Source organism: Typopeltis vanoorti, chromosome 23 (genome assembly GCF_054136105.1).
Source record: "Typopeltis vanoorti isolate ZY-2024b chromosome 23, IOZ_Tvanoo_1.0, whole genome shotgun sequence".
NCBI classification, from domain to species: Eukaryota; Metazoa; Arthropoda; class Arachnida; order Uropygi; family Thelyphonidae; genus Typopeltis; species Typopeltis vanoorti.
This window is the reverse complement of record NC_143571.1, coordinates 36,390,958-36,410,735: the sequence shown is the minus strand read 5'-3', so window position 1 is coordinate 36,410,735 and position 19,778 is coordinate 36,390,958. Positions and strand designations below refer to the sequence as shown.

Genomic DNA, 19,778 nt, shown 5'->3' with positions numbered 1-19,778 from the left:
TCTATCAAAAGCCTTTGCAAAATCTGAGTATATTACTGTGTATCCATCTCCTTTGTACAATGAAGCCATCATCTTATTGTAATAAGTGAGTAAATTAGTAAGACATGACCTCCCTTTAGCAAATCCATGATGTCCATCAAAGATGATACCATAGTTATCAACCCAATTCTGGATCTCACCAGCCTCTCCAACACTTTAACCACAACAACTGACACACAAATAGGCCTATAATGTGATGCTTGAGTTCTGTCACCTCCCTTATGAAGCAGCACAATGTTGCCTTCCTTCCACTCCTTTGGAACTTGACCCAGTTCAAGATTTGTATTAAACAAACATGTCAAGGTAGATGCCAACTCCTTGGCACATTCCTTCAAAATACATGGGGATATATTATCAAGTCCGACAGCCTTATTAACATTAAGTTTGCTGAATTACCCATATACCTCTTGCTCACTTACAGTCAGTCTCTCCTCCTTATCATGAACCGCTCTCAAACTCTCCATGATGCAACATTCACAAAAATGAAAGACCTTTATAAACTGTTCATTAAATATCTCAACAATTTCTTCTGTAGCCGTTGTTCTTATACCATTTTCTCCTATCAGTGTCATCTTCCATCATAATCTTTTTTTTTTTTTGCTGGCTACATATTAAAAGAACTCTCTAAATTTCTTGTTGACTTCATTATTTAACTGCTGCTCATACTTTGGTACTGTTACTAACCATCACCCTCCTTGCCTGTCTCACCTATCTTATTTAGCATTCTTACCCATGGAATACATTTAGACATTGCTTGTAATTGTATATAATGCTATAGATTTAACCTTTTGTGGGCAGGAGACAAATGTACACGACAGCATAAAAGGTTTTAAAATAACGAAGGTAAGTTTTCTGCTTTCGTAAAAGAAAGAAACTGCTTAGTGGTGTGCTAAGAGATGTTAAAAAGATATAGGTGCAGTGGTGAGCTATAAGGGGGCTCGCAGGGGCTTGTGCGAGCCCTTTGTTAAATTTTTCTTAAATTTGCGAGCCCCTTGCTCTTCTTATTTACTCCTTTATTTTTTTCAAAAAAAACCCTTTTTTTTTTTAAACATATTAAGCGACAAACTCATACGGTAACCTAACAAAAATGAGTCTATTCAGCAGTGTATAGATTATTTGAAATTATTGTTTCAACTCCTCTATAATGAATGTGCCCAAGTTTAAAAATAAAATAAATACATGCGTGTCTTTATCCTTCTCTCTTCTGGTAGCCAACGTATGGAAAAACCAGTAGCCAATCAAATGTTTTATAAAAGATTATAAAAGATTTCATTATTATATTTTGATAGTTAAAAAATGTTTTTCTTATGTAAGAAAAACATTTTTTAACTTGCACACAATAAACTGTGCTGTGTTAAATTAACACAGCACAGTTGATTGTGTGCAAATATTTCATGTTTAGATCATGAAATATTTGTTTAAAAATGATAGCCTTTAGAGATTGATTGTCCTCTCATTGTACACAAGCTGTATTAATAAGTTTTTGTGTGAAATATGTTTTTTTTTTTTTTTTTTTTTTTTTTTTTTTTTTTTTTTTTTCCCCCACGATGCGAGCCCTTTGTTAAAATTTTCATAGCTCATCACCGTATAGATGCATCGGCAGAAATGATTTGTAAGTGAGTGTGGACCATATTTCCTGATCTGAAAAAAAGAAGATCCAAGTTGCACATTCAAATTTGAAGCAAGTTATAGGTGGTCCAGGATTTTTAAAACTAGAACTCTGATCAAACCAACTACAAGGCATGGGAAAGCAGCATCAACAGAAATTTTGTAGAACTTTTAAGTTACTCACTTTCCTGAAGTGCTCATCTTCTACAAAATAGTCTTTTCTGTATGAAAAAAAAAAAAAAAAATGCAAAAAACATATGATGAACCAAAACTACGAGAAGACAAAGCATCCAGAGATAGTCTAATATTGTTGTTGGAATCAACTACCTAGGGAAACTTCAAAATGAAGCAATTTTCTAATATTATCTATCCGGGTGATTCTAGTTCATCCCTGATGTCTTTTAGCAGAAGTCAAGTCCTCCAGTGCTAATTTAAGTAAGCTATTGGATCTAGCTATATGGCCCAGCCACCAGAGCTGTTTCTGATGTATTTTAGTGATGATATTTTCTTATGTTGTAGTGAATTTTCCTTCTAACCTCATTATTTGTTGTGTGTGTGTCATATATTATCTCCAAAGGTTTTCTGTAGAATTTCATCTCAAAAGCCAAAAATCTTTTCTCATCTTTCTTTAGCAACATCTGACTTTCAAATCTATATAGTTTTTTATTTCGTATCCAAACACAAGTGGGACAGTAGTAAGTAATTGGTACAACATTATTTACAATAAATTAGGATACATTACAAATGAGAACAGCTTAAATTTAGTAGTAGGTAAATTATACATGGAATAATAAGTAAAATATGAAGGAAAAAGAAACTATACATAAGTTATATACAATAAATATGGTCAAATATAATAAGCCGAAAGGCTATTTTACCGGCGAATTTGTTAATTAAGAGGGAGATGTCAAATCCCGTTTTATTTTATAGCCGGGTACGAAACTCGGGTCGAAATCCATTAACCTCATTAGAGTTTCAATGCCGAAAAAACTATCGGCAGAACCAAGTGTAAATGATCACTTGGATAGTACAACACCAGGGCAACTCCATGCAAAGGTGGAGCAAGCTCCCTCATTAACTTTAATATTCTTTCATAATGTAAAACCCAGCTCCTAAGAGATGTATATATATTGTTTTACATTATGAGAAGAGGTCACTACCCAGACTGGTTTCAACCTTTTTTGAGGTCTCAGCAGTGAGTAGGTAGACCTGGAATATCAAGGTTTTAAGTGAACAGAAACTTACATACCTCTACAATCGAATTGCCGAAGTGGTGTACTATATGATTTATCATATGTTGCAAAAGAAGCATAGTCGTACCTGGCTATAAAATAAAATGGGATTTAACATCTCCCTCTTAATTAAATATGGTCAAATGTTCCTCCAAAGTATGTGCAATCAACTGTTCTTTCTGTGTAGGATATAAGGTCCTCTTTTGTGCAAGGTGATTGAAGAAGGGGACAAGAAAGAAGGTGTTCCATGGACTGGGTTGTCCACACACACTCACAATTATCTGGTCCAGTGAGGTAGCCCCCATTTGTTGAGGTTTTGTTTACAGTGTCCTGTCGTTCATAGTCTGTTGAGGGTTCCACATTTTTAGGTGGTTCAACAGTTGCTAGGAAGTTATGTCAGGATCTTAGTCTTTGGGGCACTGTAGTCTGGCTAAACAGTGGGTGGCACTCATCATTCATTTTTCTGCTTCTTTCATCAGTTGAGAATGCAGATCTTTGAATTGAAGGGGGAGGAGTGCAATACCAGCTAAAGTATACAGGTCTCTTAGTGGTGTTGGTTTCAGGCATCCTGTAATTAAGTGGCAGTTTTCATTCAATGCTGGGTCAAGTTTTTCAGCATAGCAGGATCTGGACCATACAGGGCAGGCATATTCAGCAGAAGAATAGCAAAGGGCCAAGGCAGAAGATCTCAGTGTGCTAGGGCAGCACTTCCCAAACTGTGGGCCACAGCCCCCCTTGGGGGGACCTTAGTTTTGTTGAGGGGGCTGTGAAATAATGAAAACAAATTTAAAATGTTTTAAAACTAATAAGATAGATAATATCTGTCTATATAAAAATATAAGATAATGTGCCATGTCAAATGTGTATGTAAGATGCTAAAAATGTAATATTTGTATTTGATTTTTGCAATATTCGCTGTGTATGTTTTGTATTGAATATAAATATAATAAATATTATAATATATGTCTGTATTACGAATTTTTTTTCGATGGTGGGGCTGTGAAATATTTTAATTTTTCCAAAGGGGCCTTTACATCCATAAGTTTGGGAAGCACTGTGCTAAGGTATGCACCCCATTTGGAGGAAGTAAGCTTTCTTAGTATGTTGTTTCTTGCATTAACTTTTGCCTTTGTTTTTTTCTGTGTTTTATATGAAAGAGTGTGATCGAGAGTTATACTGAGATAAGTTAGATTCCAGGAATGTTCTATATTAGAGTCTTCCCAAGAAATCTGTTGTTTCCTGTTGGCTTCCTTATCATTAAGATGGAAATGACCAGTCTGGGTTTTCAAGGGATTTGGTTTTAATTGATTACTGCTATAATATGTGGTTAAACTATTTAAGGGAAATGATAGAGTAGTTTCAATGGATTTGAAATTTTTTGATTGAGTAGCTATGTCAAGATCATTAGCATAGATAAAATTTCTAGTTCCTGGAAAGATGGGGAGTTCATTGAAGTAGATTTTTATTTCTGAGTATCAGATGGTTTATGGTATCATATGCTGCAGTTAGGTCTACAAAGACTGCTCCTCTGGCTGCTTTTTGCTCATAACCATTTTCTATATATTGAGTGAGGTTGAGAATTTGTGATGTACAGGATTTGCCTGGTCTAAATCCAGCCTGCTCAGTAATAAGATGGGGTTCTATTAGGGGTTGTAGCCTATTCAGAATTAATTGTTCATAGAGCTTAAAGAGGTTGCTGAGTAGTGATATAGGCCTGTAATTTTTTTGCTTCAGTTGGAGTTTTCCCTGGTTTCAGAAAGGTCACAACTTTAGCATGCCTCCAGATAGTTGGTATCCTTAGGATTTGGAGACAAGTGTTGTATAGGTTTAATGACCACTTTTTAGTCCTGGATCCAAAATAACATTTTGGATCCAGATATCATCAAGGCCTGCAGATTTTCTAGGTTTTAACAGGTTTATGGCAGCATTGAGTTCAGTGATTGTAAAATCTGAGTTAATCATATTTTCTTCCTCATTTGGGGTTCTAAATATCTTATTTTTTGGGTGCTTTTTAGGGAATTTTCCATTCAGCAGCAGCTAGTGAGCAATTTGATTAGCTGTTACCTGTGGATGCTCATATGAAATCCTTCCTAATTCTGTTGATAAAGTTCCATGCCTTTCTGCTACTATGAGTCATATCAAGGGCTTCTATTTCTTTTTCCATGAGGAATGCCTTTCCTCTGCCATCTTGTTGCATAATTTTTCTCCTGCATGGATAGTCTCCTCTGAGAAGGGGTTGGTGTTGTAAAGTTGTAAGTAAATAAATAAATTCCGTATGATGATACAGCATTCCCCCCTTTTTACGGGAGTTCATGGTACTATCTAGTCCCCCCCAAATTTTATCTGGGCTCCGGAACTGGCATAGGCTGACGAATCAGACCTATGGCTGGGTCAATATGCCTGACTGTAATCCATGTGTGTCCTTGGACCGGTTTGCCTGCTTGAGGGATGAAAAGCACCAGATAAACTGGCGGAAAAAACCCTGCTGTCCAAGCCCAAGACCAGCTAACTTGGCTATGGCTGAGGAAGATCCTTGAGCTCCTCACGTCATTGACGAGAATCGAACCTAGGATACTCCTTCCCCAGGCATATGGTTGCAAAGCGCAAAGCCACTAGGCTAACCGCGCGGACAAGTTGTAAGTAATTAGCATACTGGGCTTGTATATCACTGACTGGAAAGTAGTTTGTGTGACATCCTTGGGGGATGTGTTTAGTGGAGATTTTCCTCAGTATTTTTATGAATTGGGGATGCACTTGAAGATTTGGAGGGACTGGCCCTATGAAGACATCAAGATCTTCCATGAAACTCTTCCAATTAGCTTTTTTGAAATTAAATCATCATGTTAAGCATAATGGCTGGGTTAAATGGTCTATGTTGAGTATGTGGAATGGGATTTAAAACCTTTTTAACACAAATGTTGGATATTTTTGTGCTAACAAACATGAGGTCCGAGTTATATCCCCGCTTCCATCTGCCACTGTTGAAAGATGCAGGAGTTTTGGATTATGGAGAGGTTTAGAGAAAAGATTTCAGCCCATTTTTCATCAAGTTCTCCATCTTCATTGGACTTTGTGCAACCCCAGTTAATATTATGGCTGTTAAAGTCACTTAATGCAACATTAGTCATGTATGCGCTATTATTGAGGAGGATGTTGGGGAAGGAGGAAGCTTCTTTTGGTGGTTTATAAACTGAGGATTGAGATATTATTAAATGTGATTGTAATAATCTCAATGTTTCTTTGTTCGTTGGGTCAGTGGATGATGGAATTAAGTTTTCTTTAGTAAATATTGCACTGCCATGTTTATCATGGGGTATCTCTTTGAGGAATTTCATGCCAATGATGTAAGGTGTGGTGGCACCTTCCCCTCTGTGAGGTTCTTGCAGGCAGAGCACATCGCAGTCATTATCTCTGCAAATATTTGCAATGAGATCTTGCTTGACACTGGAGAAACCTTCAGTATTAAATGATATTATTTTAGGCCTGGCCCCAGGTGGGATCCTTTAGGGCAGGAATTTGGGAATATTTTAGTTTGATCACTTGCATTTGGTTGGTAGCAGCTTTAGCTTCCCCTAATGGGTAGTCACAGGGTGCAGGAACAAGAACCTAACTGCTGTGCACCCCAATCTGTATAGTAAGACAGATTTACTAAGGGTATTGATGAGGTAGAGTCTTGTAGTTTGCTGTATTTTATTGTCCTTGCAAAGGATGTAATCTCTGAAGGACAACAGTTGCTTTGACAATGCATGCTTTAATGCCATGTTTAAACCAGCCATCTCTGTGTTGTACACTTCCCAAGTAGGTGAAATTTTCTACTTCTTCAAATTTTTCATCATTAACTGAAAATTTTATAGAGTTATTGCCTGAAGACATCGTTTTTGATTTGTGAATGCTGATCTTTAATCCATAATCATTAAGTGCCTTAGAAACTCTCTCTGTTAATTCTTATAACTGATGTTCATTCTCTGCCATTAGGTCACTGTCATCGTCGAATCTGAGATTATTGATTTTTTTTGCCACCAACTGTAATTCCAATACCACTGTTAATCAATGGTAACTACAGCAAGCCTTTCAAAGTGGAAAGAGGTGTGTGTCAAGGCTGCATAACTTCACCAATGCTTTTTAACCTTTATTTGGAACATATAATAAATTTAGATATATGTTGATTGATAACTTAGATATAATAAACTTTTCTTGTGAAACTGAAGAAATCCTTGAGGGAAACTTTTCAATTATTGACTGAGGCTTATGTGGAAGAGTGCATGCCTCATGCACACGTTTTTGAATGGCACAAACGATTTTTGGAAGGCAGAGAAAGAGTGAAAGATGATGATCTCTTAGGCTGCCCACACACAGCAGTTACCGATGACAATATTAAAAAAAAAGTGCGAGATGTGATTCGAAAAGACAGAAGGTTAGGTGTTTGAGCTGTAGCTGAGAAAGTTCATTTGGACAGGAAAGGTGTTCGCTGCATTTTAACAGAAGAATTGAACATGAAAAAGGTTTGGGCAAAAATGGTTGTCAGATGAACAAAACGAACGTCTCAAGGAACTGTGTTTGGACCATTTGCAACGCATTAAGGATGAACCAGATTTGTTGAATTCGGTAATTGCTTGTCATGAAACTTAGATATTTATGTGTGATTCGGAAACCAAGCAACAATCAATGCAGTGGAAGTCAGCAACATCTCCAAGACCAAAAAAAAAGCATGCATTAGTTGTTCGAAGTTCAAGGCCATGTTGACTGTTTTCTTCAATATGCAGGGTATTGTGATAGCAGAGTGAATTTCCAGTGACCAGACAGTAAATCAGCAGTATTACCTTGAAGTCTTGATGAAATTGCATGAAAAGATATTTATGTGTGATTCGGAAATCAAGCAACAATCAATGCAGTGGAAATCAGCAACATCTCCAAGACCAAAAAAAAAAAGCATGCATTAGTTGTTCGAAGTTCAAGGCCATGTTGACTTTTCTTCAATATGCAGGGTATTGTGATAGCAGAGTGAATTCCCAGTGACCAGACGGTAAATCAGCAGTATTACCTTGAAGTCTTGATGAAATTGCATGAACGTGTGAGAAGGAAACAACCAGAATTGTGGAGAAACGGTTGGATTTTGTTCCAAGACAACACGCCAGCCCACAATGCTTTGTCTATGAAGCAGTTTTTAGCTAATCACAACATCACTGTGCTTGAGCACCCACCCTATTTGCCAGACCTGGATCCCTTCGACTTCTACTTCTTCCCAAACATTCAAGTCTGTGCTCAAAGGAACCCATTTTTGTTGGAAGAAGATGTAAAAGCAAAAATGATGGAGATCCTTAACAGCCTTTCAGAAAATGATCTGCAGAATTGCTTTGAACGTTGGCAGCATCGTATGTAGCTCTGTGTCAACTCAGAAGGGAACTATTTTGAAGGAAATCATAGTTGATTTTCTCAATTTGTTAATTAAAAAGAGATAAGGCATAGTCTCATTTTTTTCTGAGCACTGTGATATTATTTTGCAATTACTACTGGAATTTCCAAATTAATTCTGTATATGTTGTAATAGGTTTCATGGTATGATAAGAACACAGATGGTTAAGAAAATAACTATTTATTAACTTAAAAGCTAATATTTCTTATCATACCGTGAAACCTATTACAACATGTCTGACGAACACATAAGCCTATCCATGCGTATAAATAATTCTGTATAATTTAGTAAAATGCAGCAATATATTTGATTTGCCTTTATTGACATTGTTGACATTGTCTTTATATTTAACAGATGAAACAAATTGTCACTTAAATGAATTCCGTTGCTCAAATGGGGTAAAATGTATTGATGAAAGCAAAAAATGTGATCATTGGAATGACTGTGGCGATAATTCTGATGAAAAAGACTGTGGTAAGTAGCTGAAAGTAGAAAATAGACCAAAAATTAGTTTATTTATGCATAAAAATGAATGCAAAAATTTAGATTTAACATTATCACAGAATTGTACATGGAAGAGAGAAAGAATTGATGAAATATGCTGGTAATTGTGATTGTGAAAAGTATTTGTAAGTTGATGTCATTTGATAGTGATTTCCTAGTATCTGGGTACAGAAATGTTTAAATTTTAGAAATATTTAAAAATTTCTTAATTCAGTCTTGTAAAGTTGTATGGTTAATTACTACTTCTGCTGATTCTTTAAATCATTTTTAAAAGTATATATAGCTTTATGAATTACTCAAGTTTCTTTCCGTAGAAGATATTGGCTTTTTTGCTATAGTCCACTATGGCAGGAAAAAAATAGTCTTTGGTTTCTATACTGTGCTTTTCTTATATGTGGAGAGAATGTTCATAATAATATTGTGTGGATGTTGCTAATAAAATATTCCCCTAAAATTTTAGGTTCTTGATTTAGAAGGTTTTTCATTTGGCATCAGCACCTGAGCATCTAATAATGACATATTTTAGGAAAAAGTGATGGAACTTTTTATGTAAGTGGCTTGCATAAAAAGTTATGTTATAAAATCATGTGAAAAATCGGGTATGTACTATCAGTGAGAGACCATGTGGATACTTTCATCACCATCCATGTATGTTAAGTATGAAACTGTTCACCCCCCCCCCTCTCTCTCTCTCTATCATTTAGCATACTTCATTCAAACACACCATGATTTTTCTCAGAACATTGTCATTAATCTTGGATGAAATGCCAACTATCCCTACTTCTTCTTCATCTTTTCCATCCTCAAGATGGGTTGAGTCACCCACAGGTAAGAACCTTTCATTCTTCTCTTTTCAAAGCAAGCTCTTTCATATGTCAACAGCTTTGAAAGCCCAGTGCAGTTCTAAGGACTTTATGCATATCACTTTTGGTCTTCCCCTTGGTCTTGTATCCTCCATAGTGCCCTCAAACACTAGGTGAGGAAGTCCCTCCAGTTCCTTTCTCACAATGTGACTAAACCAATGGAGTTGATGCTTTTTAACTGTGTTAAGAATTGTTGAATTAGGGATATTCAAATCTTGAAGCACTTGTGCATTAGTCTTATGTTCTGCCCAATGAGTTCTGTTTATTTTCCTGAAGAATTTCATTTTAAAAGCCAACAGTGTCTTCTCTGCTTTTTAAAAAAATTTTTTTTAAGACCTCTTAAGTTTCTGCCCCATGGAGAGCTGTTGGCAGTATTATACTTTCATATAATTTTATTTTGTTAGTTGTAGGATTTTTGTTATTATTTTTCAAATTTCATTAAGTTTATTCATTGTTGACCATGCTATAGAGAATGTATTTTATTGTTGTTATGTCATTTAAATTTGAAAACAAGTATGGTCCTAGATAATCCTCATTGCCTAGTGAGATCTGTACTTACATATTGACACTAACAGAGAATTGTCATCCTGTGATGTCTTCTTTCTCTCTCTCTCTCTCTCCTTTTACATGCAGTATAAGAGATATCATCCATGTGGAGATAATGCAGTTATTGATATTACAAAAGAGATAGCATGAAATAACAGCAGAGATGATAGATGAACTTCAGGTACTCAGGATATTAAAACATCATCATGTGAATTTGGTAGTGGGCTTAGATGCAATATCTGTGCATATATTATGAAAAAGTAGAAGAGAATTGGCAAGGCTTTGACCAAGTTGCTTAAGCCCCAGCACTACAAAGTACCGAAGAAATGGAAAAGCAGCAAAATAGCTTGATTATTTAAAGAAGACTCTCCCAGCACAGTTATTTGAAGGAAAGGTCATCTTGCCTTAGTAATGTCCACTTGCTATCTGCAAGTGTCCGTTAAGTTAGATAAGGAAATAGCTATGCCAAGTTTTGCTGGACTTTGCAAAAGCATTTGGTTATCTGAATCCATTGAAGAATGGTTTGGAGATCTGAATTTGGGATTTTAGAAGTTGATATTCTGATATCTTGATTTGTGTAGTGCAAGATTTGCCAAATGAGAAAGAAGAATGCAGTGTGCTATCATAAGGAGAGGTAAAAAGAGAGATTGTATGTACAGTCAGTTGAAGAGGATTGTTGATATATAAAAAGAGGAAAGTAGCTACCTCAAAATTAATTGTTAAGTTTGAGAAGAAAGATATCCACCATCATACATAAGGTACACCCAACAAAGAATCCAGCATCCAGCTTGCTCTTCCTCAAGTTTCTCTAAACATTTCCATTTGTTTAAAGTGTGTCAGATAATTTACTATCTAGAAGCCACACACAAAACTCTTTCAAGCCATTTCTGGCTTCTAATAAGTAGAGTGTGATCACATTAGGGATTGAAAATTTTCTACTACTTAAAGACATTCACAAACTCCATGCTCTCAGTGGGATTAGAACTATGACTCGCTGATTGGAGAGTAGAAGCATTATCCACCAGGCCAGTCATGTCGATCAGTTTTATTATTATTATTATTATTATTACTAAACAAGACCTCATGGAGTCAAAGACTCATCTAGGAGGTCCTTTTATCTTACACACACATCTCATCATACCGTGTCTTAAACACATTCAAACTACTTGCAGACATCACGCTCTCAGGCAAGGCATTCCAATCACTCACAACTCTGCACGAAAAAAACCTGCCTCTCACTCCCTTACTCACACCCTCCTTATACAGTTTCCAGGGATGACCTCTGGTTCTCCCCTGATCTCCCACTATTCTCTGTAGAACTTCTCCACCATTGATCCTATAACAACCCCTTACCAACTTGTAGGTCTCTATCATATCTCCCCTCTTCCTTCTCTCCATGAGACTCTGCAAATTACATCTTTTCAATCTTTCCTCATACTCAACATTCCAGAGGTCAGAAACTACCTTAGTCAGTCGCCTTTGGACCCTTTCCAACATCTCTTCATCCTTCTGAAAACCCGGTGACCAAATCTGGGCACAATAGTCCAAGTGTGGCCTAATCAAAGCCTTATACATTGGAACAAGTATCTCCCTACTTCTACATGTCAGTGTCCTCCGCATCATTCCCAGAAGTCTTTGTGTTGTCTTCACAATTTTGGCGATGTGTCCCCTAAATTTTAGATCCTTATCCACTATCACCCCCAGATCTCTTATTTCCTCTACTTCCAACAATATATTCTCACCAAGCATAAATTCTGCATCCCATCTTTGTTTTCCAAATTTTAAAACCTTACATTTTGCAACATTGAACTCACATCCCCATTTGCTTGCCCAATCACTCAATTTATTCAGGTCTTCTTGCAAGGCCACAACATCTTCACTACTCTTTATGGTTCGTCCCAACTTTGCATCATCTGCAAACAACTGAATATCTCCATCCAAATCTTCACCAATATCATTAATATATAAGTTAAATAGTAATGGCCCTAAAACAGACCCCTGAGGCACTCCACTAGTGACTTTCCTTTTCCTGGATATTGCACCCCCATACACAACTTGTTGATACCTATCAGATAGCCAGTCTCCAATCCAATGCACTAATCTAATATCCAACCCCATCTGCTCTAGTTTGACTGTCAACTTATCATGAGGTACTCTATCAACTCTATCATTTTGCTGGACTTTGCAAAAGCATTTGGTTATCTGAATCCATTGAAGAATGGTTTGGAGACCTTTTCATTACTAAGTTCAAGTGATCTTGAGCAGTTAAAAAATGATATCCTTACTGAGCTCGAGTATACTGAAGCACACTTTTACATTTAAAAAATCTCCACTAAAACAAATTTTAAACAATTTGAATTTCTAAGGCATGTGGAAACATCTATTTTGAATGTAACTCAGTTAAACTCAAGCATTTCTTTGTCTTCATCTGCTTTCTGTAGGAAAATATTTGCATTTTCTTATAACAGAAGTTTTCAGTGTTTCCCCATGTATAATGAAAATAGTAAGAAGTGTGCATACTGACTATAAGTCATAAAAATTGCATGAAATCATCAGAGAAAGGGAGACAATTAGACTAATCAGCTAATAATGAAGTCCCACCATGGAATAAGCCTATAGTACATCGGTAATGTAGATGGGCAAAGGATTATGTTAATTTTTTTTATTAATTTTATATTTTTTAATTATTTTTACATAGTTCAGAAAATCCTGCTTCAAAGACTCAACATGGAATGTTTTCAAGCCGCTCCAGGTTCTTTAATAAGTGGAATGGTGGTCTCATACCTGGCAGTGAAATTTGTCTCTTATCTAAAGACAATCACAAATTTCCATGCTCACTGTGGGATTCGAACCTACAGCCTGTTGGTTGGAGACAGCAGATACACTAACAGCATTCGGCCAACTAGGCTGACAATTTACTCAATTCCCATAATATAACTCCTTTATTTGAGATATGTTAAGAGAGTTTTGTATTGTTATAAAATGAGATGGTACATAGACTAAGGTGCATTATTATTTATATGTGCTGAAAGATTCTGATGGTGCATGTCAGAAAATCTTATGCATATCAAAAAATTTTCATATCTTTTAGATACTTTATTGTTAAATTTTAAATAAAAAAATGGACTAGTTTATATCTCATTTTTAAACACTGTTGGAAGAATTCTTTTGAAATATTAATATAATTCTTCATATCAAAATGGGTTCCTAAGATTAAAAAAAAAGTATTTCTTGCAGAAATTATTATAATTGAATTAAAAGTTTTTAGCATGATACATAAATAATACAAGCATTAATGAAATGTGTTTTTGAACAGATTTTCCACCATGTCATGCCGGCCAGTTTCGTTGCTCAAATGCGATTTGTATTCCAACTCGTTGGAGGTGTGATGGACATGCAGATTGCACAGATCAGTCAGATGAAATGAATTGCAGTATGTGAAACATATATTTACATTATAATTTCTTTTATATTATCATGAAATCATCATAATAAAATTTAACTTATTATTCACTTGGTTTTATACATATTGATTATTTAATTAATTATTATTGTTTTCAGTTTAATGAGTTATTATAAAAGCATAAGTTGAGATGAGCACACAGCCAGCACTGTTGAACATGTTGGTAGTAAAGTTATTAGTATTTTTAGTTATTATGTTCATTTCGATTGTTAACATTGAATATCATGATTATATTATCATGATAGTCATAAAATATTGCCCAATATTATTGCCTATTATTAATTCATTAATAATATTTATAACCAAATCTAAACTTACATTTGATCACCTGCATTACTGTGTCAAGCATGTGTATTGATCTGTGCACCAAGATCAATAGTTTGCTTCCTTTCAAAAAGATGGGAAGCAAAATAAGACAACCACTTGTCATTTTGATCATACCATTTTGATCATTTATGTTTGCTATGTCAGAAATTACTTGTAAGAATGAATATATCATTTTTCAAATAACAGAAAATGAAGCACTGTAAGAAGCTGATAACTTGTTACCAGCAATTATTGATTTAGCATAAAAAGTTATCAACAGAAAAAAAAGCTAAAAAGTCTTTAAACTCACTGAACTTTTTGATGATTTTTGTTTATTAGTGTGAATTTTTCCTTTGTATTTTAATTATTGTAAATATGATCTTAATAAATTAACATTAAAATATACTTAAAAATTTATTTAATTTGGAAACTAAAATTAAATTTTAAAACTGTCATAAAATTAAGACATCAGTTTTTGAATTACAGAAATTTATGTATGAACTAGGCATTTTTAAAATTACTTCTATGGTAATTGCAAAAATCTGAAAACTTTGTGACATGTATGCTTTGTTTAAATTTTTTAGCATTGATATCCTGTCCAGATACAAAATTCTTGTGTCCATCAGAGAAACGTTGTATTGAGAAAGAAAGATTATGTGATGGTAAAAAAGATTGTGAAGATGGTGCTGATGAGAAAGATGCTTGTTGTAAGATTTTCAGATGTATTAATTTTAAAAAAATTTTATGAAAGCAATTTGAAAAGTTTAAAAAAATGAAAAAAAGTATAAAAATCTGTAGCATCTAAGTAAAAAGGAAATACTGTATATTGTATAATTATTATTTTTTTTATGTTTTAAGTTTGGCTCTTGATATTTTGCTCAGGAAGCCTGAAAGTGATCTACTTGGATAGGGTAGTATAGTGCACATCTCACTTTCTGTTGTGGCCTCAGACTTTCAGTTAAGCATCATCTTGCTTGTTGGAAGCTTGAAGCAGGTAAACTATGGGAATGAGCTTCAGCATTGTGAACACCTTTAGGGTAACAGGAAAGTTAAAAGGAGAAAGAATGAATTTTAAGTAATAATTTCATCATTCAAGATATTTCATTGTACATGTATCAAGAATTGTATACAGTGATGCATAAGTCACACCACATAGACCATTAACAATATTCAAATTATTGGCCATACACTTTCAGATGCTTTATGCAAGATTATTATTATTATTATTATTATTATTATTATTATTATTATGGGCAACTTCAAGTAGTTGTTAGACTCATCGACAGAGACCCTAAAGATCATGTCAAAAACTATTCAACAGTCATGGCATCCACAATAGACTCTGACAAACAATTCCACTCATTCACTACTCTCAAGCAAAAAACCTAGTTCTAACACCCTTGCTAACTACGCTCTTACTCAGTTTCCATGGATGGCCCCTAGTTCTCCCACCACCAAACCAGTTCTGAAAAATTTCCTCTGAATTAATCTCGTAAAAATTTGTATTTATATTTCTAAAAAAAGTAATTTGTATGCCTCAATCATATCATCCCTTTATCACCTATCAACAAGTTTCTGTAACCTGCAAATTTTATCCAAGATTTATCCAAGTGTAAGCAAACGTTGTTTGCTAACACTTGGGTAAAGGGTGAAACCAAGAATATAATTTCTTGGCATCTTTAATTTATAGTTTAACCAAGTGGAAAAACTTTCAATACTGATGTATAGCTTGTATAAATTGCTGAAAATTAAGCAATATTCACAAAATGTACAGTATTTTCTTTAGTCTGAAGTTTAAATGAAAGTTATGAAACATTTTTAGGTAGCAGCTCATTTTATATTTGAAAAGCTATCTATGAGGTAAAATTATAAATTTCTGATTTAGAATATTTCAGTTATTGACCTAATTTTCAATCTGAATTGTAAAAACCAAACTTTTTTACAGTCTGTGCATATTTACATTAGCTTATTATGTAGATTTCAGATAAGTAACATTAATTTAACCTAAAATGTAAACCTTTCAAAATTTAAACCTTAATGCCAGAATTTTATAATTTCTCAGACTAGTTCTTAGTTCTGATATTATTGTTTGCATTTGTACTTTTCATGTTATCATTCTCTGTGCTTTATTTATGGTTCCTTCATGGTCTGTCCTAATGTTCGATTTCCATCAGTATCATTTGTTCTGTTTACCATGATTTTTATTATTTTTTTAAATTTTTTCCACAATTTTTTACATTTCCTTTTATTTTCTTTTGTTATATTTCCTGCCATTTCCTTTATCTCCTCATTTTGATTCCATTTTCTTGGGAAATTCAGTTTGCTATAGTGAAGATTTTCAGCTTTTACTGTTTGTAATAGTCAGCTTAAAATAGCATTAGTCCTATGGGAATCATACACCAGGACTGTTCCATATTTCATTATAAGCACATCATTTGTTATAGTGATTTTCACTATACAAGTAGTGTATATCTGCTGAACTTGATCTCTCAGTAGGTGTTTTGTTGTTTTTTACCGACTGATGAAATCATAAGCAGAGGTTATTCTTGAGTGCTGCTCATCCATATCTTTTGCCTTTTTATTAGTACATGATGTCTCTGTACTACCACAAAAAAACAAAAAAAAAGTCAGTATAGGTAAAACTAGTGACCCATGCTGCTATGTAATCAGATTCACTCTCCCATATCTTTGGAAATTGCTCATTCTGGAGGGCTGTCATTGGCTGTCATTCAAAACATTACTTTTCATCTGTCCAGCTACTAATTCTTACAAATCCTAACTCCACCCAACTGTGGAATATTGCTCACACATTTTTGGCGTCTAAAACATCTAAAAATTCTTGATACTGTTCAGAAGAATACTGCTTAGCTAATTACCACCTCTTTCGCAGACTCTTACCAGTAGCGCACTTTCTCACATATGATAAAATTGTGCATTGTGTCTCTTCTACAGATATTTATTTGAGTACTGTTCAGTAGAGAACCTACAGTAACACAAGCAATTGCTGACCATCATCCTTTTATAATTGAACTATTGACTCACTGAACGTGCAACCACCATTCATCTTTCAGTTCATCCATTTCAGTTTTGTAGAACAGACTTCTCGTGTAATATTTCCAAACAAAAGACTATAACCTTCACCTCTTTTAAAAGAATACTAACAGATTACTCTTCTCTTGATCCCTGTCAGTGTATGACATTGGTTTACTATGGGTTTTGTAGTTTGGTGTGTCGGAATGACATATGTATGTATATATATATATATATAGATATATATTTTCAGAATTCATTTTTACTCGGTTGGAATATTATGAAAAAGCTTTAATGACTGATACTGAGAGATAAAAAGATGACATGATATATTTGAAAAGATACTACTAGTTTACTAATTTCGTTGAATTGATCAACATCTTCAGGTATCACAATCAAAGAAGTATATAAAGAATTACAGAGACTTAAAATTGTAATAACAGAACAAGTACAAAAAGACAGTAGCGTGTTTGAAAACAAAATGCGAGCTTGAGTTCCAAACAAGCGTATACTACGTGCTGTCGCGAGTGCATCAGTACTGAACAGAGGCAACGTGTGCATCAGAGAGATTAAACCTCAGGCTGTTGTTGATATGAGAGGAATCTAGAGAAATTTCCCTAGATTCGACAATCTTTCTCTCGAGTTCATCATAGCACACGTGGATGTTAGAAGTTTGAGTCCAGTTCACAATGTGTTGGCAGCCTTCGTCTGAAAAGAGAACATGGCTAGAAAGAGTGCTAGCTCTAGTCCTGTTATATGAGATATCTCGACGATGTTCTTCCAAATGTAGAAGGATGGATTTAGCAGTCTGGCCATAGTATGGCTTTCCACAATCACATAAAATCTTGTACACTCCTGGAAACTGAGTTGGAAGATGTTTCTCTTTAGGTTTGCTAAGTATTGAACGAAGTTTTGGAAGCGTAGTGAAGCAAGTTTTGAAGTTAAACTTCTTGAGGATCTTTGACAGTTTTGGTGAAATAGAGCTGATGTAAGGCAAAGAGATGAAGGCTCTTGGGGAAGAGGGATCTTCTGAAGTAGTTGAGTGACTGGGGGAAAGAAATTTGTCAATTTTCTTAGGAGAGAAACCATTATTAATAAAAGTTTTTTTAAGAAAAAGGAGTTCATTTTCAATTTCTGTTTCTTCTGTAAGTAATGATTTGGCTCGGTGAGCTAAGGTGGAAATAATACCAGATTTTTGTGGGGGATAGTGATGGGAGTCAAGCATGAAGGTATCTATCAGTATGAGTAGGCTTTCTAAAAATTGAGATTTTAATACTCTCAGCACATCTGGTAAGTTTCAGGTCTAAAAAGGGAAGGCAGTCATCTGATTCCAGTTCGAAGGTAAAAGAGATTTTTTCATGGCACTTGTTTAGGTGGTCTAAAAATAAATTGAGGTTGTTGACACCATCTTCCCAGATGAGGAAAATATCATCAACATAGTGATACCAGAATTTTGGTTTAAGATGGAAGGAGTTAATAGCTTTTTCTTCAAAATCGTTTAGAAATATATCTGCGAGAATCGGAGAGAGTGGGCTGCCCATGGCCAGACCTGAGTTTTGTAAGTAGATCTTATTGTCATATTTGAAGTATCCTGGCTTTATGCAATGGGAGAGAAGAGCAAAGAGTTTTTTTGATAATTTGTTCTTGAGAAGATCGAGGACTTCTTGAGCAGGTACATTTGTAAAGAGGGAAACAATATCGAAATTGGCCATTAAATCTGTTTTTTTAAATTTGATATCCTTGATTTTAGAAACAAAATCTGCAGAGTTTTTAATATGTGAAGAGGAAATTCCAGAAAGATTTCTTAGAAGCCTTGCGAGATATTTGGAGAGGTTATAGGTAGGAGAGTGTATGCCCTCAACTATAGGTCTGAGTGGGCAGTTTGTTTTGAGAATCTTGAGGAGACCATACAGTCGTGGGATTAAGGGATGAAGTGACCTAAGAGAAAGACGAATGTTTCATTGTAACTCCAAGGTGGTTTTTAATAAATTATTAGTTCTATTGTGTAGTTCAATCATAGGGCCACTATTAATTTCGGAGTAAGTATCACTGTTTAAAAGTTCCAAGATTTTATTATGGTAATCAGACTTGTCTAAGATGACAGTCGCATTCCCTTTATCTGCAGGAAGAATTACTATGTTATTATTATCTTTTAAAGACTTGATAGCTGTTCTTTCAGTGTAAGAAATGTTGTCTGGTGGAGATCTAGCTTTATTTATGGTGAAAATTGCTTCCATACGGAGGAGATTAGCTTCTTTGTTTGGTAATAAAGAAACTGCCTTTTCTATCTTTGTTAAGAGATGTTCTTTAGAGATGGATGTAGGAGCAGTGACAAAGTTGAGACCTTTAGCAAGTATGCTTTCTTCTGCCAAAGATAGTTGATGGGATGACTTATTGATAACAACTTTAATAAATTTAGTTTAATCCTTTATCCAAGTGTGTGCAAACAAAGTTTGCGCCTGAAAGTATCTTCAGGACTGGGGTAAAGTGGTACAACACCGGGTGACTCCTTGCAAAGGTGGAGCAAGATACCAACACTCCTAACTCAGTATCTCCCATAATGCAAAACACATCTCCTTGAGGATATGTATAATGTTATGCATTAAGGGAAGGGCCACTACCCAGACCAGTTTCGACCTTTATTGAGGTCTCTTCAGTTATGGGAGTACATTATGGGAGATACTGAGATAGGAGTGTTGGTAGCTTGCTCCACCTTTGCAAGGAGTCGCCCGGTGTTGTACCACTTTACCCCAGTCCTGAAGATACTTTCAGGC

The 19,778-nt window shown here is 35.0% G+C and overlaps 1 protein-coding gene across 1 annotated transcript in view; it reads left to right on the top strand.

Annotated features, from left to right (window-relative positions):
- mgl (low-density lipoprotein receptor-related protein megalin) overlaps window positions 1-19,778 on the top strand; it is an 890,817-nt gene that overhangs the window by 84,465 nt on the left and 786,574 nt on the right. The window contains exons 5-7 of the mRNA XM_090412774.1: window positions 8,647-8,766; window positions 13,522-13,638; window positions 14,559-14,681. Of these exons, the coding sequence (XP_090268900.1) occupies window positions 8,647-8,766; window positions 13,522-13,638; window positions 14,559-14,681 (360 nt within the window). The remainder of the gene's footprint in view (window positions 1-8,646; window positions 8,767-13,521; window positions 13,639-14,558; window positions 14,682-19,778) is intronic.